This window comes from Propithecus coquereli, unplaced genomic scaffold (assembly GCF_000956105.1).
Source record: "Propithecus coquereli isolate 6110/MARCELLA unplaced genomic scaffold, Pcoq_1.0 Scaffold456, whole genome shotgun sequence".
In the NCBI taxonomy this organism is placed as follows: domain Eukaryota; kingdom Metazoa; phylum Chordata; class Mammalia; order Primates; family Indriidae; genus Propithecus; species Propithecus coquereli.
Window position 1 is genome coordinate 896,322 of NW_012150352.1, and position 26,435 is coordinate 922,756.

The 26,435-nt window shown below is 60.0% G+C and overlaps 1 protein-coding gene across 4 annotated transcripts; it reads right to left on the bottom strand.

The window, feature by feature from the left end:
• Positions 1-127: 127 nt before the first annotated feature.
• Positions 128-20,322, bottom strand: LOC105818856 (proline dehydrogenase 1, mitochondrial). 4 transcript variants are annotated; one of them, XM_012654983.1, is made up of 15 exons: positions 20,017-20,283; positions 15,631-15,839; positions 11,128-11,162; positions 10,633-10,782; positions 10,157-10,213; positions 9,731-9,795; positions 9,471-9,587; positions 8,957-9,036; positions 8,242-8,323; positions 6,995-7,087; positions 6,737-6,883; positions 5,567-5,742; positions 4,183-4,281; positions 961-1,049; positions 130-855 (listed from the first exon to the last, which is right to left on the bottom strand). In XM_012654983.1, exons 2-15 carry the CDS (start codon positions 15,786-15,788, stop codon positions 566-568), a joined length of 1,638 nt encoding a protein of 545 aa, XP_012510437.1. In that variant the 5' UTR covers positions 15,789-15,839; positions 20,017-20,283; the 3' UTR covers positions 130-565. The 4 variants fall into 4 exon arrangements, with proteins under 4 accessions (XP_012510434.1, XP_012510435.1, XP_012510437.1 ...); XM_012654980.1 differs by lacking the exon at positions 10,157-10,213 and having other exon boundaries at positions 128-855; positions 20,017-20,289; XM_012654981.1 differs by having other exon boundaries at positions 128-855; positions 9,731-10,213; positions 20,017-20,289.
• Between the last annotated feature and the right edge of the window lie 6,113 nt (positions 20,323-26,435).

The following is a 26,435-nucleotide window of genomic DNA, read 5'->3' on the forward strand; positions in this document are numbered from 1 at the left end:
CTGGCTCTGCCCTGGGAGCTCAGCCCCACATCCGCACATGTCCTGTCTGCACTGGCCTGAGCCCAAAGGCCTTGCTGGGCCCTGGGTTATGGAGCTGGGGGTGTCAAGCACTCCAGGTGGCCAGGTCTGCACTGGACCTGGCCTCGGGACAGATGGCGCCAGAGTCTCGGAGGAGACTTCTCAGGCCCCATCCAAGGCACTCCTTCCTTGCTGCCCAGAGCTGACCCAGTGCAAGGGCGCTGCAGGAGAGTCGGGGCCCTCAGCTGTAGGGACAGTGGTTTATTGACCAGGTGGGCCTCCCCTGCCTAGCCACTGGCCACCCAGGGGGATCGCAGTGTGGGCTGGCCCCTGGCAGAAGGCCATCCTCCAGGTCCAAGGGCATAGGCTGCACACATGGGGAGGTGGGGAGGTCCCAACAGTTCACAGTGGCTCAGATGGGTATCAGACTCAGCCCACGCTGAGTGCCCACATCCTGGGCGGGGCCCCACCTCCCACAGGTCTCAAAGTCTTGGGTGTAAATAGGTAATCTCCAAGGCTGGGATTGGGCTGCAGCTATGGTGACAGCCTAGGGGCCACCCAGACCCCACTCCCAAGTCCCTGCTGGGCATGAGGGCCTTGGGAGTCCACAGCCGGGGTGCATGGAGGCCAAGGGTAGTGGCGCGGCAGTGGGCACTAGGCTGGGCGGTGGAAGAGGCTCCCGGTGCGGAGCCGCCGCTTGAGCTCCTGCCACAGCAGCTGCCGCTCCCGCTGGGCGCCCTTCATGAGGCTGCTGTTCTCCAGGGCGCGGCGAGACAAGTAGGGCAGCACCTCCATCACGGGGCCATAGGGCACATACTTGTACACGGGGAAGCCCGCCTGTCCTGCACATGAGGCAGAGCAGCTGAGTCCTGGCCCCACCACGACCACCCCCAACCCTCCCAACCCCCGAAACCCCCCTGCCCCAGGGAGAGCCCGGCTCACCCAACGGGAAGCTGATGTGGTCGCACATGCCCAGCAGCTGTCCAAAGTACACCTGGCGGTCAGCAGGGTGCAGGCCCAGCTCCTCCATCCTGTGAGAAAGGGAAGCTGGGCAGGTGAGGGGTTGGCCCCAGGAAACTATCCCCTGGTACAGGAGTACAAGGCCCCTGTCTTAGCGCGAAGCCCCTCCTGCCACTCCGCAGCCCCCCATCTGCACACTTGGGCCTTCATCCCCTGTGGAGTAGGTATGCGGTATGGGCTCTGCCCTGCCCCAACCAGGCCTCTTCCCAGCAGGGCTCCACTGGGCTCTCCCTGGGGAGGCCTCAGCCCACTTCTAGCAAAGCACCCCCTTCCCCGCCTGCCCTCCCCTACCTCCCTCTTTGGAAGTTCAGCAGCTCCTAGGCCCTTCTCCAGCCCCTCCGGGACTCTGCCTGGTGACCAGTCTCCTGCATGCCCCCACCCGTCCTCCCTTTGCCGGCTGCTCCTCTGCCCCATATCCACAGCTGCTGTGTCCACAGGGCAGCCAACAGTGGCCCTGAGTCCTTGGAAGGTGGCCACTCTGAAGTGAGATGTGCTGTGAATTAAAGTGATTACTGTTTTGTATATTTGGGGTTAATTAAAATGTATTATTGAAATTAATTTCATATTTTTCTTTTATCATAACTACTAAATTTAAAATTACAGATGTGGCTCACATCATATTACTGTGGCTCAGATGTTGGGGTGGGGGCCCCCAACTCTGTCTGTCTTCACACCTCCCTTTGTAGGATCTTACAAAAGCTCCCAGAGTTTGAAACGTCCTCATGTTTACGATTCACACATCTTCACCTCCAGCTTCCAATACCCAGGCTCCCAGACTTGGCACGTCTGCACCAGCACCGTGGGGCCCCACCTAGAGCGTGTTCAGCCTGGTCCTCACCTACCTGGCAAAGCCTGTGCTTCCTGTCCCTCCCTCGGGGCCCTGCCTCCCCTGTTCTCATCAGCCTCAGGGCCCCCCTGGCCCCGGCAGGACTCTGCAGGAGGGTCAGTCACAGACTCGTTCTCTCCATCCCCCATCCAGTGTCAGGGCTGCCTGATCCAAAGCAGGTACCTGTCTCTGCCACATCGCCCTGGTCTTGAGTTTGTCTTTCTCCGGCACTGGAATGTGAACGCCAAGAGAGCCAGGCTGTCCCTGTCCTGCCTCCCCTCCCCTGCAGGTATCCACAGCCTCTGCCATGTGACTACAGCTTCTCCCAGCACAGGGCAGAGGCGCTCTGCACCTGGCATCTGGGCTTGGCCTCCTGACTGCCTCTGGCCAACAAGAAGGTAGGAAACATGACTCCAGCAGAGCTTGGCCTCTCCAGGTCTTCTAGAAGCCTGAGACCACCACATTACCAAGCCTGGGCTGGCCTGTGGGGCACTAGACATAGGATGCAGTCCAGAGGCGCAGGAGGGACCCAGGCAAGGCCAACAGAAGCACCCTCTGACCCTCAGAGCACACTGCTGTTCAAGCCTTTAAGTTTGGGGCTGGCTTGTTACTCAGCCAGAGCCAACCCAGGCTGTTTGACTGAGGTGCCTGAATGTGTGGTGTGGCGGCCTGGGCCAGACAGAGGACAGAGCAGCCACCACTGTCGGGGACCCAGAACCACTTTCCCAGGGGAGGTGGCCCCAGCTGCCCAGGGCTCCCCAGCCACCAAGAGCAGGGGCACAGACCTGCAGGTGCCGAGCCTTCTCAGTATTGGTGGAGTCCAGCACAGGGCCCTAGAGGCTACGAGGAAAGGGAGAGCCCAGCTGCCACTCGAGAGAGGGGGAAGCTGCGTGCAGGGCAGGAGGCACAGCCGCAGCAAGATGGTAGACAGGTAGGGGATGGAGGGTGATATTTGGAAGAAAAAGGAAGCCCTGCTAAGGACAGGCTGTCCCTTCAAGAGCTGGACTGTGATGTGTCTACTCAGAGTCCGAGTCCACTAGCCTTGTGATTCCAACCTGAAGTGCATGTGGCCAACGAGAGTCTGTGAGTTCTTCACTGAAAGCTGAGTGGAGGCCTCCTTCCCCACTCCCAGCCGCGGGACCTGCGCCACCAGGCCTGTCCTGTCACCCATACATCTACCTGCCATGTCTAGCGGAGGATCAGGGCATAAAAGGGGGTGCACGGCGACTCCAGAGTGTAGAAAAGCAGCCATGTCATGAACAAAGAACGAGCATGGACGTCACTGAATGATTTGGCACCATCAGGCGGCTCCCTGAGCAGCACCCAGAAGTGCCCCACGAGCCTTGGGCCTGCGGCTGCCCCCATAGCACAGGGCCCCCAGCGGGGCTCCTGGAAGGCGAGGGCCAGCAAGGCCACTGCCCGGGCCCTGCAAGCTCCTTGGGGCCCAAAACCCAGGAAGGCAGAGTCTGGGGGAGTGGGGAACAGGACCCCAGCGCAGGCCTGGCGGGAGTTAGGGTGTGAGATAAGAGACAGTGGGGACAGCACCGGAATATCTAGGAACTGACTTGACCCAATTTTTGCATTTGACTTGTTAGAATTCCACCAAAGCTGTGCTCCGCGGGACAAACACGTAAAGGGAAAACAGGCTATGTTAAACCGCGGTTGTAGTTGAGAACCTTAAGGGAAGCCGTTTATAAATGAGGCAGTGCCTTCGAGGCCTCACCACAGGACTGTGAGGTTCTGTGTTTGTAGGTTGCGATAAGCTATTTGAATCTCCCAATGAAATTTATTTTTGGAATCTGAAACTTTACTAAGGTGCTCATTTTAAAAACCAAAGTAACTGGCCAGGTGCAGTGGCTCTTGCCTTCAGTCCTAGCACTTCAGGAGGCTGAGGCAGGAGGATCGCTTGAAGTCAGGAGTTTGAGACCAGCCTGAGCAAAAAGAACCCATCTCTACTAAAATTAGCCGGGCATGGTGGCGCACGCCTATAGTCCCAGCTACTGGGGAGGCTGAGGCAGGAGGATCGCTTGAGCCCAGGAGTTTGAGGTTGCTGTGAGCTAAGCTGACGCCACTGCACTCTAGCCCAGGCAACAGCGTGAGACTCTGTCTCAAAAAAAAAAAAGCAAAGTAACTGCAAACAGTCATCCTGTTCCCGCAGTGGAGTAGCGTCAAGCACTCCAGCTGGGCCTAGGGCCTGCGGGGCACTGAGGCCACCACACCAACTCGTTCCATGGACCTTCCCCCAGACACTGCCCACCCTGGGCCACTGCCAACTTCTCCTAGCCGGAGACCCTGCCAGCATGGTCGGGGCATCCTACCTGCACAGAGTGAAGCGCACACTGTCCTCGTTGTGGGAAGCCACCATCACCACGGCCTTGGCACTGTGCTTCAGCTCCTCCAGCACGTAGTCCAGGCACCTGGGGGGAGCACCACATGAGCCCGGCCCCTGGCACCTTGCTGCCTGTGCCTCTCACTGCCAGCCCACCACGGGGCAGGAGGCCTCAGGCAGACCCAGGACCGCACAGTGAGCTGGCTCCCACCAAGGCTGCCCACAGCATCAGGAGGGACAAGAGCAGCATCCACCCCTCCTCAGCCCCTCATGAAAAAGAAAGAACCACCACCAGGAACAAGCAAGCATCGGCTGGGAGAGGACAGCTCAGGAAGAGGAACGAGCTGGGCTACAACATTCCTGCATCAAACATGCTGTGACCACAGGGGCCTGCACCTCCTGACACGGGCAGCTTCACTTCTGGGAAGGGACCGTGCAGTGCGCCCCTGGCCCCACGAGGAAATAAAGGGAAGCAGGTCCCCGGAGGCCTGGTGGGGCAGCATCCCTGTGCCCCAGGGAGACCGAACGGTACTGCCCTCGAGCATCAAGGACACTCATAGGCTGGATGGACATTCCCTCTGACTGGGCAGCTGCACTTCCAGGAATGCACCAGAGCTGTGTCCTCAGACACAGAGAACCCCAGACAGCATATGTGTAACAGAGGGGAACAGGATGCTCGGGGAGTCCCTCTTAAAATAACCAGGCTGAAAACCAAAGATCACAGACGCCAGGCACAGAGCCCTGGATGTCCCACGCTCTGCATGCTGACACAGGAGGGTCCAGATAGAGCGTTAAATGAAAAACGCACCAGGCAAAGGACAGTGTGCAACGATGGCGCAGGCACACACGGTGCAGCACGGATGTGCTGGGCGGGCCACGGGGAGGGAGCTGGAGCCAGCGAGGAGGCACCAGGGGTCCCTGATTTTGCAACATGCACACACACCTCTGAGACAGAAAAGCTCAGATCACCCAGATAACTAGAGCAATAAAAGCAGGTGCAGAATAGCTGACGATCCGGCCATGTGGATTAAAAAGGAAACAGGCCAAGCCACAGTGCAGGGAGGGCCGGGCACCCATACACATCTCTCATTTAAGTGTGAGCAGGAGCCGGGGGAATGTGGCCAGTTTTGTTTTGTTCAGTAGGCTTTTCTAAATTTAAAAAAGAAAAACCTTAATGTGGAAAAAGTAACACAGAAGCAGAGGAGCTATGAGTCCTGGCCTCAGGACATACATAGCTCCTGCTCAGGTCTCAGCCTCCTGCTGGGGTTTCTGGCCTGGGCAGGTCAGGGCAGCGGTGGCGTCCCGAGGCCCTCCCTCAGCCCCATCCCTCGTGCCCGCCCCGCCCTGGGAGCCTGAGGCAGGAGGCTGCGCACCTGTGGTACATGGCGTTGGTGGCTTCGTACGTGGGGTTGATGGGGTCTTCGTAGCCGATCTCCGCAGCTCGGGCGCGCTCCTGGGCCATGTACGCCCCTCGCACCAGCTTGGCCCCGAAACACCAGCCCTCACGGCGAGCCAGCTCCACATCCAGAGTCACATTGTCATAGGCGTCCTATGGGGCCAGGGCCAAAATTCACAGGGAGCTTGGCTGAGCCAGGGCAACAGCCAGATGGGGCCTTCTTGGAGCCATGTGCTCCCAGGTGTAGTCAGCTCGGGACACCTGGGCCCCGGCAGCAGCTGTCTTGGGGAGGTGCAGCTCAGGGGCCCTAGAGCAGGTGTGGGTAAGTTTTGGCCTCTGACTTCTGTCCTCAAAGAGGGACGACAGTGGGAACATCTGCAGCCTCCTGTGTGGCCTGGGGACAGCCCTGTATGGGGGACAGCCCTGTGGGGGAGGCCCTGTGTGGGGCACAGCCTGTTGGGGAGACAGCTCTGGGGGGAGGCCCTGTGGGGGAGTGGCCCAGGCACCAGCAGTCACTGTGTGGTCCAGACCCTTGGGCTGCTTGAGACAGGGTGCTTGCCAGTGACACCTGCCTGGACCCCCTGAACCACCCTGTGTCCTCTGGGCACCTGGCTTGTCCCCGAGAGCTCCAGACCTGCTCACGCCCGGGAGCTCAGTGGCCCTCAGGCTAAAGCCCCCCTAGACTCCCTGAGTGCATGGAGAATCCCAGGGGAGTCTTCTGGGGAGGGGCCCAGAGCTGTCATCACATTCTTAGGGGATCTTGAACTCAAATCAAACCGGAGGAAACAAACATGAAGCCTTCAGAGCTCAGGTGCCAGGCATGTCACATGTTCCTCCCGCTCTCTACATGCTCTTGGCCCCGAGGAGGGAGGCAGGCAGCTGGGGTCAGAGGAGACCTTCCTTCCTGCACAGGGACAGTCACCCCGGCCTCGGCCTCCCCTGCACAGAAGGGCAGAGCTGCTGGGAACTGGGGCCCCACAGGGGCCGACTCCGCTGCAGAGGATCCCACCAGCGCCCCCAGGCGCGGCCCACTCCCCCCCGGCCCATCCCATGAGCCCCCAGCTTGTGCTCAGAGTGAGGCCAGCGACGCACAGAGCTAGACGAGGGCACACCCTCCCCGCATGCAGGAGGCCACAGGGGGGCCCACCTTGAGGTAGCACTGGTAGGTGCCGAAGACGAGCGGCCTCTCCACATTGAACTTGCGCTGCATCTCCAGCGTCAGGCGGCCGATGGCCGGCTGGAAGTAGGTCTGCTCGGCGTCTACCATGAGCCGCACGCCCACCTCCCTGGCTCTCTGACAGGTGCAGGGGTATGTTTGTGGCTCAAGTGAGGCAGGTGCCCTCGCTCTGCGTGAGTCCCAGGGCCCTCGAGCCCCAGCCCTCCACTCACCCAGGGGCTGGCTCACCCTGGCCAGGATGTCCATCCGCTGCAGCATCCTCGTCATCTGCAGCTCCTCCTCCTCGGTGAACCGGGACAGCAGGGGCTCCAGTTGTCCTGTCTGAGGGCACAGCGAGGGCTGGGAGGCCCCAGCTACTCCTCTCTCAGCGGCGCCACCCAGGCCCACCTGGACCTGCCGGTACCCAGTGCCAGCCCCCCGACTAGCCAATCCTCCTCACTCCCACTGTTTGCACGTGAAGGTCAGCGCCCTGCCCTGCACTGGCTGGACACGGTGACCTGGTGCCCTGGAACCTGGTAGCCAGCCAGCACAGGGCCTGGCAGCACCAGGAGGGAGCTCAGTGCCCATGCCAGGCCTGAACCCCAAAATGTGTACCCCAGGTCTCCCCAGGTCCCTAAGAGGCCCTACCACTGTGGGGAGGGCCCCTCTTCAGCTTCCATAGTACACTAAGGAAATGAACGCTCATCGCCCAGTCCAACAAGGAGGGCTCAGCTCAGAGCAGGGAGGAGGGACAGCCGTGCAGCACCCACTGATGCGTGGTGGGGGACAAAGGCACCCTCCAGCAAGATGCCTTCAGGAAGCCAGGTGCTCAGGGGTGACAGGCACCCACCCTGCAGGGCCCAGGTAGCCCTGGTGGCCTTGCCCCACTGGGCACAGATGGCATCTATCTCCAGCCACACACATGCTAGTGTCCAATAGCTGGTGGCCCTGCAGAAGGGCCATGCTGGACGTGCTGTACCCTGAGGCTCCAGGTCAGTGTCTCGAAGTTTGAGGCTGAGCCCTCTCATCTCAGGGGACACTTGCCCTTGGAACCCAGCCACCACGTTTGGAGGAAGCCCAAGCCAGCAGCCAGCACTGACCTTCGGAAGCGCAATTAGGGCATTTCAGAGAGGACCCCAGTGCCACCACCCTCTGAATACAGCTGCCCGGAACACCCTACGTGAAATCACCCAGCCAAGCCCTATCAACCCTAGAACCATAAGGGGGAAATAAAGTGACTATTGCCATTTCACAGCTCTGAGGTTTGAGGAGACCCAACACGCAGGATAGATGACTTAGGGAAGGTCCCCAGACACCGTCTCCTCATGGTGCAAGGCTCCATGTGGGTCTCTGTCCCACCAAGCACTCTGTGCATCACAGGGGTCTCTGAGGGGCCAGTGGTCTCCAGGGTAGGCCAGAGGAGACGCTCGTGGTGAACTGCGTTCCCTCCTCAGCCCAGTGCCCTGCTGAGCTGAGTCAGTGAGGGGACGCATTACCTGTGTGTTGGGGACCACCAGGTGCTGGGAGAGCTTGGTCCTGCTGTCGACGAGGCCACTCCAGTCCAGCAGGTCCACAGTGCTGGGGGAAAAGGCACGTCAGCATGGCGGCCAGCAGCAGCTCCACCCCGGGGAACTGGGATTGGTCAGGGCACTCAGGCCCAAACCAGCTGTTCCCCAAAAGAGCATCCCCGAACCCAACCACCACAAACCCCACCTTGGTGTTCAGTTTTAAAAAAACAGAGAAAATGTAAATAGCGTTCTCCATTTAAAAAATTAAAGCCAAAATACAAACATTCCTGCATCTAGATGGCAGTAAAAACGTGGCCACCCTGAGCCCAGTGCAAGAGACCAGGCAGGTGGAGGCAGACACAGCCTCTGAGGGACAGGAGGCCGGGGCGGGCAGGCCAGGACCCGAGGCTGGGGAGGACCAAGCGTGACACCCTCGGTCTGGGACCCACATAATTCTGTAAGAAACCGTCTCTGGGGTCTGGGTTGGCCCGGCGTCCACACTGCCCACCCTAGCCCCAGGGACTCCCGGCTCCCTGTCAACTCCTGCTCTGTGCGACTTGGGGGAGTGGTTCCTTGGGCACTGTCACCCACGAGGCCCACCCTCCTGGGCAGGGAGCCAGATCAGGAGATGCTGCTGGGCTCCGCTGGAACCCTGGCTGAACAGGAGCAGACACTCCCTTCTTAGCCCAGGGGCTGCTCTCACCCGGACACGCCCAGGGTCTCCGCCCTGAACCAGCCCTCGATCTCTGCCCTGGACGCGATGCCCATCTTGGCGATGCTTTCCTTGAGAAGTGAGAAGGCCTGGGTCAGCCCCGTTCACTCACGTCCCCACCCCCTTGGCTTATGGTGCTGTGTATCTGACATCATTACACCATTAGCGAGAGCAGAACCCACTTCTGGCTTGTGCTTCTGCTGCATAGACAGGTCTATCTATTCCTGCCTGTCTGCTGATGCAAGCCCCCTGCCAGGAGGCTCCCTGTGCCTCCCACCAGCACCTCCTCTGTCTCTGCTCAGCTTCAAGCCCTGTCCAGGGTCCCTGTGACCTGCCCCTCCTCCCCAGCCAACCCCAGCGGCTGCAGAGTGAGCCGCATGCCCAGCCCTGCATCAGCTCCAGGAACCTCCTGGCACAACTGCCCAGCCACCTCCCCTGGGCAGAGCTCTGCCTGAGCCACAGGGTGCCCACCCCACAGCCTCCAGGAAGGGGAGGGCTGCCCCACCTGCAGCGCAGCCACCTCCAGCTTCGTGTCCATGGCGGCCAGCCCTGCCTGCCCTTGCTCTACGGCCATTTCGTGAAAGAAGCGTCTCCACTTAGTCAGCACGTCTGAGAACTGCAGCTGCAAACACAGGCCTGAGTGCCGTCTGGGGTGCACACCCACTGCCCACCCCAGCCCCCGCACAGGCCGGCTCAGCCTCCACAGCACCCACATGTGCACCTGCAAAACACCAGCTTCTGCGGGTAGAAGGTTCTGGCACTTACCAGAAACTGGGGTCTCCCCAACGCAGTGAGCTTAATGGCCAAGAAGCCGTCCTCACAGGCTCCGCCTATCAGAAGCCATAGGAAAAGCTGCAAAGGCCCCAGAGAGGCACGTGGGGAAGGCACAGGGTGGGAGGAGGGCAGGAGCCTGGGTGACCCAGCCCTGAGGCCCCCGCCAGGTAGGAGGGGCCGGTTGTGTTTACCACATGCATACAGGATGACAGTGGGCGAAGAAGCCACCTGCCCACTGACGAGCGGCCCCAAGTCTCCCTGCCTCAGTTTCCTCCCCTGTGCCACCAGCACCACAGGCAGACCCACAGACGCAGAGCAGGAGACACTCCTCACCCTGATGCTCCGATGGCCGTGCCAGCCACCCGGGCCCTCCAGCCCCGTTAGGAGCCTAAAACGCTCAGATGGTGTGGGACTCACTGCCTCTAACAGGAGGGTCGCAGGGCCAGCACAGGTCGTGCGGGGTCTGGTGTGTTTCTGATGAGGGATGCTGGGCCTCAGTGACCTTTGGCTTCACTTACCCTCTACGGCAGCCGCTACCCCTCCAGGGGCCCCCCGAGGCTGTGCCAGGGAGGGATTTCCTGTTAGAGGATGCAGCACCAGCTCCCTGAAGGGAACCTTGACCCCGGGGGCTTCGGGCACCTCAGCCAGCAGACACCAGCCAACTTCCTACAGCTCCATCCTGGCACGGCACCCAGAGAAGGAGTATGCGGAGAGGGCAAAAGATGGAGTGGGTGCAGGAGATGCCTCCCTGGAGGCAGCGGGCCAGTCAGGAAGGGGCTGGACGGGTCGAGCTGCATGTGACTGGAGCCCAGCCCCCTCGCTCAGCGCAGCCTGGCGTTCACCCATCAGCGTCTCCACCAGCCCAGGCCCTGCCAGCCAAGAGGGGGCCTCACCTGAGGCCTCGATGCAGCGCAGGAACGTCTCCATGTGGCTGTCGCACTTGGCCTCGTTGGCGTAGAAATAGGTGCGGGCACTGATGACGCCATCCCTGCGGTCTCCAAAGGCACGGTGGGCCTGGTACTGCTTCTCCCTCTTGTTCGTGCCTGGGAAGGCGCACACGCCTGAGCTCAGAGACAGGCTCTCGGACGTCCCGGGCCCCTGCCCAGCCTGGTGCCTGCACTGTCCTGCCCTGGCTCCCCAGCCCCAAGCCTGCCCCCTCTCTGCACTCCCAGCCCCCTGGCTAAATCTCCTCCTGGGGCAAACAGAGCCAGGAGGGCAGAGCCTCCATCAGAGGCCTGATCCGCCGAGAGGGCCACGAACAAGCAGTGACCGTCCTTCACCAGGCGCTGCAGGTGTTATCAGAGCCCAGAGCCCAGACTCTTCTGAGCCACCAGGGGGTGTACATGGCAGGGACAGCACCTGTTCCTGAACTTCAGCCTCTCACTCACCGCTGCCATCCCTCTCCGCAGCTGAGGTACAGGACCTGCGGGGAGGAGGAAGGGGGCGAAGGTCAGGGTCACAGCACCTGGGCCGCAGGTAACAGCAAGTTCCCATCAAGGCTACACTGTGAATCTAATCTTGACCTTGGTGGAGGGCTGGCTCCAAGGCGCAGCCCCAGCCCCACCTAGGCCTGGTGGAACCACCTGAGTCTGGGAGGGACAGTTTATGGCGCCCAGGAAGCCTAGGGCCATTGTGGGTGGAGCCCCTGCCTCCCTACCGCTGGGTAAGTCCTCAAAACAGCCCAGGGCATGCAGTAGGGATTCCTGCTCCCAAGGAAAAGATTGAACACAGAGCCAGTCAGGGGAGGCCACCAAGCATCCTAAGTTCCCGACATCCAGCGGGAGGCCCCTAGCTCTCTGATGACACCCCCACCCCCACCCCACCAAGGCCAGCTCAGTCCTGCAGCCCTCCAGGCAACCCCTGCTGTATTCTTGCCCCTGAGGCCTATTTTCCAAGCAGCAACCGGAGACTTTGTTTTAAAATGCAAATCAGATCACACCATCTCATAGGGTTTAAGCCCCTGGCTGGGTTCTCACCATGCCCCAGGCCCACCCCAGGGGCCTGCCCCACCTCAAGAGGAGATGGCCCCTGGCAGTCCCCCTGGGTGGTCCCCAATGGCCCATCCCTCCTCCACAGCTCCCACCCCCACCCAGTCCCTGCCATGGCTTCCCGGTACTCAGTTTGGGTGCTGTGCCATTTGGGAGAGAGCCAAGGCCGAGAAGCCTGCTCAGATGAAGGGACGGCTCCTCCAACCCTGACTGCTCCAGCAGCTTTGTCCATCGTGTGACTTTGCATTTAAAGCCTTACTAAGTCAGTCACCACAGAGTGGAGCGAGCTCACTCAGACCCTGGGGCTGCAGCTCTGCTCCCACCCCCCAGGAAGGGCAGCGATGAGCGAACCTGGCATTGGAGGCCTCAGTGCCAGGAGACCCTGGCTGCAGCTTTTGACCTCACAGCTCTCGGAGCAAGCCCTAGGCCACCGGGCCACTGCCAGGAAGCCCTCCTTCCCTGGCTGCCTCCCAGGCAACCCCAGGACCCTTATGTGGGGACCCTGAGCCAGACACCCAGGTCAGGACCCAACAGTCCTGGCAGCCAGGCACAGCCTGCACTGGCTTCCCACGTGCTGCCACACCCGCAAGGCCCAGCCTGGGGACGCGAGCTGGCAGGCAGCCATGGCTCCAGCCTCCTAGCCCTGGTGAGGAGACGTGACAGCAGGAGATGGTGAAGCATCACCATGTAATGAGGGAGCAGGCAGGCCCCACATGCAACCCCCGCCAGGGCGGGGAGTTCCCTGGCCTTCCTGAGGCCCCTGGCTTACACATCTCAAGACCAGTCACAGAGCCAAGGCCCAGGTACAACCAGGCAAAAGCTATCCCCAAGAGACACCCAATGTCCACACTAAGGGAGGAGGCACTCAGACACTGCCCGGGGCAGAAACCTGTATGGCCAGGACAGCAGATGCGGGCCTCAGGGGCCTGCAAGACTAGAGGGGAAGGCTCCATCCAGAAACCTCCCAGCCCACGGTTCAGATGACACAGTCATCTGCCTGTGGAGTGGCCAACCACCTTCCAGGGGACAGGTAATCCCAACCCCAGGACCAGGGGACAAGAGAAGTTCCCTCTGGATCAGAGCCACTCCCTTTCCTGCTCCCACATGCTCAGCCATGTGAAACAGCCCGAGGCCACCACTATTTCCATCAGGGAACCTCCTGGGCAGACACCAGGCAGCGCTTCAGAAAAGGGGCAAGCAGAGAGCCCAGCTGACTGCCCAGCGCCCACAGCGGTCAGGGATGGCCAGGTCTCAGAGCAGACACCACTCGGCAGGGACAGGGCCACGTTCCCACCAGGCCTGGCGGGTAGGTCACAAGGAGATGGAGACGGCTATTCCCAGGCAGGTCAGGGGTCACATCACCACGGGGCTTGGGGGCAGAGAGTGCACCCTGTGCACAGCTGAGACAGCTGTTTCCATATTCAGGAAACCTGGCTTCCGACACCCAGGATGTGGCTGTATCAGGGTGTGGGCGTCACAGGGAAGCTGCGGCATGTGCCACAGGTGGCCGTAGGGTTCCAGAGGTGGGAGGGTGAACAGGCACACTCGGGGCCCTGAGCAAGGTGGGGACCACGTTCTGATGCCTCCCCAAGGCCGGGCCCCACCTCCACCAGCCCCCGACCCACACAGCCTCAATCAGACACCCAAAACACAGTACGCAGAAGGGCACATGTGCACGCACTCTCGCACATGCAATGCAGCGGGGCAGAGAGCTCTGGGAAACTTGTAGCTTGGTACCTATTTGAAACAAGTGGGCAGGGCGGGGTAGGGTGTAAGGGCAGGTGGGAAGGACCACACCCTGCCCCTGCACACCTTCCCTAGCTCACCCAGGCCCTGCCTCCCCATCCCCTCGAGCTGCCACCAGATTGGGGACCAGGGCCCAGGCCCCTCCAGCCAGCCCTGGACTTGCAGAGCCAGATGCCCGCCATCCACCCCACCCAGGCCTGCCCTCACGGTACTGTCATCAGGAGACACCCTGGGCCCTTTCCCCACTGTGGGGCTCCTCTACCGGTGTGGGGCCAGGCCTGGCCTCTGCATTCTCACAAGCCTCCAGGAATCCCTGCCCCGCCCCTCCTTCAGGTAGGCACTCCCCTCCTACCCTCCAGCCTTCCGCCGCCTCCGCCTCCCTTAGGAGCACTGCCGTCCTTCCTGTGCTGCTCCTGGTGAGGCCTGGCACACCCTGTGGCCTCTGCTTCTCTCCCCAGAGTAGGGTCTATGGGCCTTGTGACAGAAATGTAGGTTTGGGAGATGGATCTCTGGACCTCACCAAGGACACTGAAACAGTTCCCTGCACAGGGCCTGCATGGCTGGTCCTGCGTGGTGCGGACGTGGGACTGACACTTGCAAGCCCGCTCTGCCCCCGTGGCCCAGGCAGATGGGAAGGGACTGCCACTCACATCCCAGAGCCCAAGCAGGGCTCCTGCAGACTGCAGCTGCCAGCAGCAGGGTGGCCCAGGGGAGGCGAAGGGCACAGTGGGGGCAGGGGCACCCCCGGGCAGTACAGGCTGGCCCACCTCCACACTTTCCTGTGGGGCAGGGAGGAAGCCAGGCAGGACCGACCCCCGGGGAAAGGAGTCTTTTCATACCAGAGGTGCCTGAGGGAAAACCCCATTGCAAAACCAGCAAGCCCATTCCTTATTCAACAGGGGCCTCGGCAAAGGCCGCAGCCAAGTACCCAGGTGCCGGAGAAGCTTGGGCTGCTAGGAACAGAGGAGGGTCCCAGGCTGGAGCACCCCGCCTTCAAAATAGCCAATCACAAGGCAGGGGTGGACTCCCCAAGCCAGTCCTCCCCCAGCTGGCCTGCTCAGGCAAGAAGCACGGACATTCTGTCCCCAGGACTGGAGGCCTCATGTGACTGCCTTTCCCTCCCCACCCAGGCCAGCCAAGCCGGGGAGGAGCAGAGTAAACACCAGGCATAACAGGGGCCACCGTAGGCCTTCCTCGAGCCTCACGCGCATCTGGCCCAGCTGCTGCCAGGACATCAGGGCCCCAAATCCCAGTGAGGGCCCAGCTTGGAGGGGGACAAGTGCCAGCACAGGCATTTCTCAAAGAAAGGGCTGGTCTCCCCTGGACCTTTCATGAGCCAGCCACCACTACTGGAAGCAGAGGGCAACATCACCCTGTCATCTGTCTTGCTGCACAGGAGGAGGGATCAGGGAGGTACCCAACTGTCCCCTACACTCATTGCCCAGGGAAGGGGCCCCACAGCCAGTCAGTGACCACGAGAGTGGCCTGGCCATGCCACTCCTGGCTGTAATTCCCTTCTCCACGGACACCCAGGCAGAGGCCAGGCCTGGAAGGCTCCACACCCACCTGCAGACAAGAAAACTATCCCAGGGCAGGCTGGGGCTTGGCAGTCTGGGGCGGTGGGACCCGCCCACTGGTCAGGAATCCTTCCAGAAGACAGGAAGGGGCTGGAGCAGGGAGCCAGAGCAGCCTCTTACAGGAGGTTGGCACACATTTGTGCGGGCGGCCAGCTAGCACATGTTCTCAGCCTTGGGCAACAGCTTCTCTGCCCAACTACTCAACTCTGCTCCCAGAGGGTGAGAGCAATTTGAATTTCACATAATTTTCATGTGCCACAAAATAGTACTCTTGTTTTGATTTCTTTCAACCATTTGAAAATGTAGAAACCATTCTTAGCCTGCAAACCGTACAAGACCGAGCAGTGAACTAGACAGGGCCAGGGGCCACAGTTTGCCCCAGACCCTCGACCCTCCTCAGGCCTCCTACACACCTGACAGCCCAGAGCTGCCATCGGCACAATGACAACACAAGAAATCCAGGCAGAAACCAGGTGGACCGTCAGCAAGGGGACCAGGCATGGCCCCGTAGGCCCCCAAAAGCCCAGGGCCACTTGGGGTCACCAACAGCACGCCTGTGCAGCCTCTGGGCAGGCCTTACTCCATCTCCTTGCGCTCGGCCTCCTCGGGGCTCAGGTCCTCCTCCACGCTGTAGTCTAGGATGGAGCCAACACCGAAGGCCTCGTTGTGCTGGAGCAAGGGCCGGATGGACTCCTGGTCCTCGCCGGCCACAAACTGCCCATAGAAGGTCATCTTCATGAGCTTGTCAAACAGCCTGTGCCCCAGAAGTTTCCTGGTGAAGTGGAGCAGCTGAAAGGCAATGGGAAGTGGCTGTCTGGGGGTGCCCAGCCTCCCCTTCCCTGCAGGACACCCCAGCCTACCCCTACCCTGACACTTCATTCCAACCACAGGGCCTTGATACGGCCTCTTGGGACAGACTCAGCTCATGACGTCGACTTTACAGTGAAGACCACCCAAAGCAGCTTGCTTCTGCACACACAGCAGTTTGACCAGGGCAGGGCGACCCCCTCCCTGCCATCATGAGCATGCTGTTCCCGCCTGGACGCCACCCCTACAGCGCCCACTCTCGGTCACCCCCGCTGCACACAGGGCTGCCTGACCACCACTTGGTGGGTAAAGAGGAGAACAGCTGGCGCCCCCAAGGGACAGCACTGGGCATTTTCCAAACATTCTCTATAACCACACCTTAGCAGTTCCACTGGGAAGGAGGCTGATCTGATGAGACTCTCTAGAATTCGAGTTCCCAGATTTTTCAATATTTGGTTCACTCTTTTTCTATGTCCCTAAAACAGTGTGCCTGGCACGAGGCCAGCTGAGCAACGAACGCATGCAAAACTCAGACTGAGTGTGACCTCAGCCGGAGTGTGGCACGCCCTGCCAATAGGGACAGTGAGCCCAGGGACCGTCTACGGGGGCCTGGGAGACGACTGCCCACCCAAGGGCCAGCGGGGGTGGGGCAGGTTGTCCAGGCTGACTGGCCCCAACTGCAGACATGCCCCTGCGGAAGACACTGCCCAGGAACCACTCAGCTCTCTCCCCCAGTCTCACCCCATCATTTATTCAAACGTCCCCAGTGGCTGCATGCCAGGGACAGTACTAGTGACTGGCAACAGCTAGAGGAAACCAACCAGGAGCACACATCCTGGCAGGAGGCACCCCGAAGGGGAGCACCTTCACATGACTCAGAACGGTGGTGGGGCGGGGCAGGGTAGGGAGTTTGCTAACCCAGTAGGGGGGCCCACAAGGCAAGGAGGTGACATGCTGAACTGGGTGAGCTGAGGGTGGGGCAGGGGGGCAGCCAGGAACAGTGACAGCAGGAGGCTGGGGGGCCAGGAGGGCTGAGTGTGATGCTCAGAACGCACCCCCCGCCCCCCGTGCGGAAACACCACGTCCACTGCCCCCGCCTACTTGGCTCCAAGACAGGAAGAGTCTGGAGTTTCTCAAACCCGATGGATACCAGAACTACTTTCACGGAGAGCATCTCTTGGGACCGGAGTTTCAGGAACAAGCTCTAGTCTAAGCAAAAGCATCAGCAAGTTGAACACCTTCATCCGCAAATAAGCCCCCAGCGACTCTACGCGGCCCACAGGCAGATGCAGCCACCAGCTTTTCCTGAACCGCACACTGGAGCCTGCAGAGATGCCTCCCAGCCACTGCTGTGCGTGGCACCGGGCAGCCCCAGGGACCAGGGTGTCCAAGGCAATCATCCCCACCTTCCTGCAGCCTCTGCCCAGTATCTGACTTCACTGCATTTTGTTCTTTTATAAAGAGGATCAGAAACCGGAAAATGAACATGCCAACATCTGAGATTCAGGCAGGCCTCCACGTCTCACTGAGCCAGCCTCTGTCCCCGCCGGGCAGCACCCGGGGCCAGCTGGGAGAAAAGGATGGGTCTTGGACACATCAAAGATCACCCAAGTGGCAGGCGGAGCAGAATTGGGGACCTGAAAACCATCATTCAGCTCTGCAAAAGAACCCCTGGCCTCGTCTACATCAGCTCTGAGGGAGCCCTCAGAAACACACCATGACAGAGGGCGGGTGACTGTCTGCTGCAGGGGCCGGCAGACTTCCCTTGCAGGGCCAGGCGGTCTCTGTGTTACTAACTGCTAGCCTCTGCCACAGCCAGCACTGAGTGAAGGGGATGCAGGACTGCACTGGCTCCAGGAATGCTTGATTCCAAAAGACGGGGGCAGGTGGGACGTGGCTGGGCCGTGCCCGGAAGCACCCGGCACAGGCTGTGCAAGCACACGGGACAGGCTGGCAATTTTAAAGCCAACTCCAGAGCAAAGTGTAAAACCATCCTGGTGTCACATATGTCCTGGTATGGCTCTACTGAGACCAGAGCAGCCCCCCACCTCTTCTCCAGGTGAGGAACCCTGCAAGGATTCAGGAACTTGCACCAGTAACACATGCACTTGTTTTCACTTTGAAAGACTCACACATATGTAGAGATACAACTGACTATGGAGCCAGTCCTCTCCCCTCCCTGCCCCTCAGGCAGCCACTGCACCCTTTGTCCTGTCCCCTCTTCTGCCATGGCTCACACCCAAGCACAGCACTGCTGTCCCGGAAACCTGGACTTTCCTGAACCCTCCTTAAAAAGGCCTGCTTTCAGGCAAGTGCAAGATCCAACAGAGTCCCTAAATGTCCCTGTCGAAGGAAGCAGCTCAAACCTCGGCTCTTGAAGCTGGATGCTCCTCAGCTGGAGGCTCCTCGGGGCAGGTTTGACAGCCCAACAGACCCTGTCTAAACAGGAGGAATTTTTGCCGCAGGCCAGAGGATGAGGCCACCCACAGGACCGGGTTCTGATGAGCAGCTCACATGCTCAGAGCCTGGCCTCAGCTTCTGGTGCTTCCAGCACCAGGAGCTGAGGCCACTGACACCAGTGGCACCACCAGCAATGACAACAGCACAGACTCTAGAGGGCCTCCCCAGGACACAGACTGGACCCATCGAGAGCCTGGGAAAAGTTGTCTCCAGATGCCCTGCCTCTTCCAGGTACCCACATTCCCATCCCTGAGTCCTGGCACTTGCCCAGGCAGGCACCCCATAATGGAGCCAACACATCCCTCCCACGGTTAGCACTACGGTGCTGGGGCCCATTCCCCTCAGCAGGCTGGGCACCAAACCCCACGCCCCAGCTCTGCTGGGTACTCAGTGCAACAGCTGGTTTTGAATCTGTGGAAGAAAGTTCAGTGCTGTGCCTAGAGTTTGGCCTAGCCGGTTTCTAGGCCTCTCTCCCTCCCAGCCAGCCACAGGGTGGGCAAGGCTTCTGCACTGCTTCTCGTCTCACCTAGCAGCCACCCAGCGTACCTGTCCTTGTCCCCCACAGAGACCCTGTGGTTGGCCGCTCCCTCCCCGGCATTCCTGCCCCACTGCCTCACCCTCCCTATTGCAACACCACTGGTGCCTGCTGCTCTTCCCTAGATGCTGGCACTCTCCAGAGGGTCCTCTTCACCTCCCCTTCCCCCGTGGGTTCCTTCACCTGGAATGTCCCTTCTCACCCTCCTGCTCCCTTGGCCTGGGCTCTCCACAGCCAGGGCTTGACCTCAGACATCGACGTCTGCACAAACACAGAGATGGCCTCCCAGAGACCTCCATTCTTCTTCCAGCCCTTCTTCTTCCACCGTCCTCCCCACTCCTGCCACCGTAAGTCCCAGGCTCCAAAGTGACAGTGAATCCCCCCTGGGATTCGGCCCAACTCCTCACAGCCACCGGACTCTGACTGTGTGGACCTCTCCCCACCTCCCACCCAAGAGGCCTCATCTAAGCTGTGTGTCTTGGTGATTCCTCTCCACCCCTGTGATGCCTCCTGACTCCCCAGGGGGGCCCAAGGGGCCAGTCTGGTGATCTCAGCACAGTCTCACCCAAGAAATCGAAAGTACTAGATCCCCAGTGGCAACAACTTGACTCCCGCAAAGTCTTCCCAGGGTCACCTTGAAATAACTGTCTCTCTAATACCGCCAGACTGTGGCTAAGATGTTCTGCTTGTCACTCCCCCAAAGCCCTCACACATTTTAAAGTTACCATGTGTAAGTTTAAGGTTGGACTTTGAGCGTCTTCCCGTCTTTCCCCTACACTGTTCAGAGTGGCGGTGCCTGAGGGGTGGCTGGGTCCCAGTCTGTGGAACTCTGGGGTACTGGGCCATGGGCCCTTCAATATCCCAGACAACATGGAGCAACATGAAGGATACTCAATTATAAATCCCAGGTGATAACTCTGTACTCCTGCAAGTGGTCTATATCTTAAAACTTAAAATGGTCTTTGTTTCGTTGTTTCTACTTGCTAGTATCCACAAGTAAGAAAATTCCCGAGGTCCGAGAGGGGCACAGGAAACACCTCCCTTCCTGGCTCCCTCGCAGCAGGCGATGCTCGGGAGGCCCGGGTTTTACACCTGCAAAGTCCACGATGGCTCCCGAGACCCGCAGGACCCCGCGCGCCCGCCCCGCCCCTGCCCACCGCGCACCTGCTCGTGGCGCGCCAGCAGCGCGGGCGAGGCGCACAGGCGCAGCACCAGCAGGCTGCGCGCCAGCTCCCAGCTGCGCCGGCTGCGGTACGCCTCCTGTGTGTTGCCGAAGTCCACGGCGGGCACCGGCGGCCGCACGGTCTCGGTCGCCCCGCGTCCCGGCACCGCTCCAGAGCCCGCGCCGGGCTGCTTGCGGGCCGCCGGCGCCGTGGACAACCCGGCGAGGCGGGGCAGGCCGGGGCGCAGCGCGGACCAGAAGCGCTTCAGAGCCATGGCGGGGAGGCGGCGCCCGCCGCGGCCGCTTAAGTACGCAGCGCTGGCCCCGCCCCCCCGGAGGCCCCGCCCCGCGCTCCGAGCCGCGCCCTCTCCTCAAGCAGGAGGCGCTATTCCTCGCTAGAATCCGCACCCTCGCTTCTGGAGGCCCCGCCCCGCCCTGGTGGCCGCACCCCACGCCAGGACCCGCGCCCTCTCTCCGGGAGGCCCCGCCCCTCGACCCGCGCCCTCTCTCCGGGAGGCCCCGCCCACGCGCTGCGGCCAACAGTGCGTCCGAGGCAGGCCCCGTCCCCCGGTGGTGCCGCGCGGGAGACGGGCTTTTGCAGCCGGCGGCCACACCCCACCCCCCACCCACGGAGACCCTGTCCCCTCGACTGTCTGCCCGGAGCCCCGCCTTCCCTACAGGAGACCCCTCCCCCTTGGGAGCGGGTCCGAGACCAGGTGTTTCCCAGGTCGCCAAGCTGTTCAGGTGGGTCCGGAGCCCGCCGGTCAACGCCATCGCACATCTGGGTTCCTGCCTTGTCGTGGAGCTGCGTGGACTCACAGCTGAGGCCAGATCGACTGAGAATCCAGCTCAAGAAGGTGGTCCCTCTTCTTTCGTTTAAAGGGGCGTTTGGGAAGTCGTCCTCTCCCTCCCTCCCGCCTCTTAGGGGCTTGCCCAAGGCTGTTCCTCTCCTGTCCTCACACCCGCTGGGCAAGCGCGACCCCGAAGCTCCCCTTGGCACCCCCGTGGTTCCCTTCCCTACCTCTCCACTGCAGGTCTCCGGGGCCACTCGGCCTTCCCCGCAGGCCCTGCCTTCAGTGCCTCCAAGGGAGCACAGAGCAAAGCCACCTGCTTTGCCCCCTCCCGTGGTGCTCCCTCTCCTCCTGAGGGCCTTTGCACTCTGCACCTCTGCCTCTGATGCCCGTTGCAGATGTCACCTCCTTAGAGGAGCCCACCCTGACAGCCTGCCAGAGTGCACCCTTCTGCCTCTCACCCCTCCTCCCTCTCTACTCCTCATGACATGCTGGTGGTAGCCTCCCCTACCTCACCCACTTGGTCTCTCCCCCCCACCCCCTGCTCCATGCATCTTGGTGGAAAAGCCCCAGGTGCCTTGGACACCCTGACCAGTTCAGGGGTGATGACATTTGAGGTGACATTTAATTCTTTGTGGTGGCTGCTGATCTGTGCATTGCAGAACGTACGTCAGCATCTCCGGCCTCCACCCACCAGATGCCAATAGCACACAAACACACACAGTTGTGACAACCAAAAAACATCTGCAGACATTGCCAGGTGCCCCTGGAAACACCATCACCACCACTCTGGATTGAGAGAGGCTTCCTGATGGGGCCATGGCTTTTCTGCCCCTCTTCCTCCTGCCGGAATTGATGAGAAAAAAATGGGAGACGAAAGGGGTAGGTGAGTCGAGGCTCAGAAGTGGGAACTCAGGGGTTGCTTCTGCAGCTCAGAAACTTTGCTGAGCTGGAGAGGGGCCAGCCTTGGCAGCTGGCTACAGCCACCAGAGTCTTTCCTTCCCTCCTCCTGGTGGCCACTGCCCACACCCCCCGCCCCCTGACCTCTCTCCCCATGCTGGTCATTCTGCCAACCCCTGCTCTGAGCCCCAGGCCGTATGCATGCTGCTCTCCTGCACCCATCCCTCCCTGCAGCCCTGTGTGCTCGTTCCTGTTCCTCCTCAGGGTCAGCCTGGTGGGCGCCTCCACTGGCAGACCCTCCCTGACCCCCAGGGCTGGCTTGGGTACCTAAGCGGCTGCAACTGCCTCTCCTCTTCTTACACTGTAGCTGGTGACTTTGATGGCTGTGTTCCAGTCACACTGCCACCTTGATGTGTATTCAGTGAATGAAGGAAGAAATTGGTGTGGGAATTGATGTGGGAAGTTTGGCCCAAGGCTCTAGGCTGGTGACTGTGGATTAGAGATGTATCCCCCAGACCCTATTCTGGCCCCTGAGTCACCCTGGACCACACCTGGCCCTCACCCAGCACCCAGGGACCTGATCTAGATCGTCTGGACCCTCTGCAGCAGGTCTGAGGCCAAGGCTTCCCAATGGCTCTGCTCCTGCTCTCCGCGAAGACACCACTTTGATGTGTCCTCTCCTCTGGTGGGCACTTGAAGCTGGCCTGGGCCGCAGTCCTCCCCAGAGCATCTGCACCTGGGCAGCAGAATTGGACCCCAGGTCCCTATTCCTCAGCCTGCACCCAGGCCCCGTGTGTGGGAGGAGCAGCACTACTGAGGCAGGCGCACACAGGTCCGTGGATGCTGGCAGCATGCTTCAGAAAGTGGGAGGAGCTCACCCTGACCCTGACCCGCCCCACCAAGAGCGAATGCTGTGACAGCCCATTTTCTAGATAAGCCTGGTGATCTTATTTGCCCCTGCCCTGGGATCTGCCCTCTGATGCACTCACGTCAGCGGCAGCTGTGCCGCTCTCACTACGCTGAGGATGGAAAAGCCCTCCACACACTTTTGGTGAAATGACTGCGTATGTGACAGCCAGCTCACTGGCTTACCACCATATCACCTGTCCTCTCACATTCATGACAAACACCAAATGAGGGCTCAGACCTCTCCATCCCTGTTCTGGCTCAGGAAACAAAAGAGCAGAATCTAAGCCAAAATATACCTGGAAAGGTCGCAGCAAGGCCAAGGCAAAACTCACAGACACAGAGGCCCTTGTCATGCAGTGGCCTATGGGGGCCCATCCTGGCTCCAGCACCACAGCCACCCAGGACAGCCCTCGGGTATTCTCAGGCCTGTTGTATGCATGTGGGAGGGTCACACTGACTCCCTCACCTCACATCTTACAGTAAACCTTTTACTTTGCAGCCTGTGGCTCAAAACCAAAGGGTTTGAGAGTGACAACCAGGAAGACAGCAGAGCAGGAAGCTCAGGACCCCATCCCTCCACTGGAAGAGAACTGAACTAAGAAGAACTGTCCTAAGCAATGATTTGGGAGCACTGGAGTCTAGGAGGGGACTAGACTTGTCAAGGGGACAGTTTAGTGAAGAGGCTGGTCAATTTCTGCCTTTATGGGAACAGCTACCAAGCCCTGTTCCCCATGCCAGCAGGAAGCGCTACGCAGTCCTGGCTCCTGGCAGCACTGTTCACGGTCGCCGAAGTGTGCAGACAACCCAAAGGCCCGTCGACGGTGGGGGGGGGGGCGGGGGATGGGTAAACACAGTCCATCCATATGATGGAATACCGCTCAGCCACGAGGAAGAAATGAAGTGCCGATACGTGCTATAACGTGGATAAACTTAGAAGACACTGTGCCAAATGAAAGAAGCCAGACATAAAACACTGCATGTTGTCTGGTTGCATTTGTATGAAATGTTCAGAATAGGGAAACCTACAGAGACAGAAATCTCATGGAGGCAAACCCTTAGGGTAGACTGGTGGGTACCAGAGGTGGGGGATGGGAGGTGTGCGGAGTGACTGCTAATGTCCACGGAGTTTCTGTGGTCCTGGGCGTGCTCTGAAACTAGACGGTGGTGATGTTTGCTCCACCTTGTGAATAGACTAAAAACCATTTAGCTGTGCCCTTGAAGTGGGAGAATTGTATGGTATGTGAATTGTATCTCAATAAAGCTGTTATCTTAGAAAAAAAAAAATCACAGGCAAGGGCTCAAAGTTACAGCATTTGCTTCAAGGAAACCTGTGGCCTGGCACAGAGGCAGAGGTGGCAGGGGCTGCCAGGTGCAGGGCTGCAGAGAGAGGGCGCGAGAAGCAGGAGCACAGGGTTTGCCTGGATCATCTACTCGCCTGCAGACTGTGGCAGGATGGGTGCCCCAGGTCCACCGGGAGAACTCACCTGTGCGTGCCTGTGGAAACAAGGCTGGCCGGTAAGTCCCCAGCTGCACGTGACAGTCACTTATTTCACAGGTGCTCTGTAAAGGCTAGGAAGCTGGTCCTGCATTCAGCAGGAAACCCTCTGCAGACAACCACCCTGTGCCAAAGGGCGGTCCCCAGGGCCAGGGGGGCCTGGGGGGAGTGAGGGGACTGTCCTCAAGGAGGTCAGCTGGATGGGTGAGGGCTCTGTGGATGGGGGTGGGCTCCTGTTTCCCAGCTCAAGAGACGGGCGGATTCTAGAGGGCCAGGCTCAGGCATGAGGCAGGGCCCAGCCACCGGTCGCCCCCCGAGGTTGGGTCAGTCACCAGGGCCAGCAGCTCTGGAGGAGGAAGCAGGCAAGAAACAGACCTTCAAGGACGGAGGGGCCACGAAGCTGCCCACCTGGCCCCCTCAGCACACTTACAGACCCCCTTTTGCTACATTCAGACAGCCCCCCTCAGGGCCTCCCACTTCCCCTCTTGCACTGACACCCAGTGAAATATTTGACGTTGGAACTCTGTCAAAGTTATTTTTCGCCATGTGCCTCTTTACCTGCATCTCCTGAAACATTTGTTTGTCTGCCCGAATCGTGGCTACCTGCGTTCCTTCTGATCTGTTGCATTTTGCTGCTTGCTGTATACTTGCTTCTACTGATATATTTGCTCTGTCTGCAGGCAGAGAAATTCATTCACATTTGTTTAATCTGGGGCTCGTCTTCCCGTTATCAGCCTGCACCAAACGTGGACTGGTATTTGCTCCCCGGCATGTAAATTCCCTCATTGCCAAGTCATCCCTTTATCCACTCCACGCCGGCGTTCCTAGATCCTACTCAAGTTCTAGTTAGCTATGTCATTTTATTCATTTTTATCTTGGAGTTAGTAAAATATGGTTGTATTTCCTGAAGTTAAGATTGTCTGCTAGATCCCAGAACATGCCACTATGTTTACCTGAATGCCACCGCGCTTCGTCACTTTATATAACCATTTTCAATGCGTGTATGAGGAAAGGTATTTAGATTCCACTCCTGCCCGCACCCCCACCCCCAGATTCTTTTCTTGTAAAATCGGTATATTCTGCTGACGAGCATGGCATTCACAACCTTTCTGCAGGGTGGCTGGTGCCTGTGTAGGCAGGAGCAGGTCCCCAGGGACCTCATCAGAGGGCTGACAGGTACCGGGCAGGATCTCAGAGGCAGGGCCATTCCAGGAAGCTGTGACTTTGGTCTCCCTGCGGCCCCTCCCTAGGGGACACATACATACAACCCTGTGAGTCTGGGGCCTGCACCCTTCATATCTGGGCGGGATGTCAGATCTGTGGGGTTCTGTGTGGTCGACCAGGAACCAAATGCTTGGTGACACCAGGCAGCAGCCTGAGATAATCTCCCCACTGGCCCCCACCCGGCCACAGCCTCTCTCTCCAGCCCATCGGAGGCAGCGTGTACATCTGGAATGTACCTGGTGCCCAAGCGGCGTTCTCCCCAGGGAGCGGTGCCTGGCCATCCCACAAGGCCCAAGGCTTCAGGGCAGGACATGGCATAACGCTGAGGTGGGCAGCTCTGGTGGTCTCTGCCTATGCCCCAGGCCAGCAGGGTCCCTAGGAGGAGCAGGCTGGGATAGGTACTTTACATAATTCTGTCTACTTTGAGCTTCTTAACCCAATGAGCCTGTGTGTGACTTTTGTGATTTAAAAAAAAAAAGGATTTTTTAAAGTGCTTAAATAATATCCCTAGAAAGAAAAAGCCAAACAGTGGCTTCTGGCTGGCGCTCCTGAGGGGCTGGCCCGAGTCGGGGTTACGTGACCGACTGAGCCTTTCTTGGCTTTCAGAAATGGCTCCGTCCCTGCCAGACACCACCAGCAGGGGGCACAGCCCCAGGGCTGGCTGTACCTCCTGGGCCCCCAGTGAGGGGGCAGGGGGCTTCCGAGTGGAGGTGACAGCTGAGCTGAGATAAGGAGGACCCTGCCCAGGTGAGGGAGAGCCAGGGCCTCGGACACAGGAGACGGTCCATGAAGCTACAATGAGACTTTGACCAGGGAGGGCAAGACCAGCACCCCAAACGAACTTTTAAGCCTGCCCCCTTGCCAGGGGGTGTCCTGGGGGGCTGGCAGCCTCAACTTCTGACCTGTACACCCGAATTCCATCATCCCCCTCTAGCAGCACAGGTAGGGCCCAGACCCCACAGGCCCCCATAGGTCCCAGCTACTGGGTTGCAGGTGCCAAGCCACAGTCTCTACTGGAGGTCTGAGCATGGTGGGGGTGGGGAGGGCAGAGGCTCCCTGCTGGCTCAGGTGTGTCAGAATGTCAGTGACCAGAGTCTTCCCA

What these genes read in the sequence shown, in the direction of transcription:
- LOC105818856 (XM_012654980.1), bottom strand. Translation starts at nt 20,289, where the DNA reads ATGGCTCTGAAGCGCTTCTGGTCCGCGCTGCGCCCCGGCCTGCCCCGC. An exon ending in CCTACCAGTGCTACCTCAAG is followed by an intron (nt 5,743 to 6,736) that starts GTGGGCCCCCCT and finishes CTGGCCCCATAG; the next exon opens with GACGCCTATGACAATGTGAC. An exon ending in ACCAACGCCATGTACCACAG is followed by an intron (nt 4,282 to 5,566) that starts GTGCGCAGCCTC and finishes TGCTCCCCCCAG; the next exon opens with GTGCCTGGACTACGTGCTGG.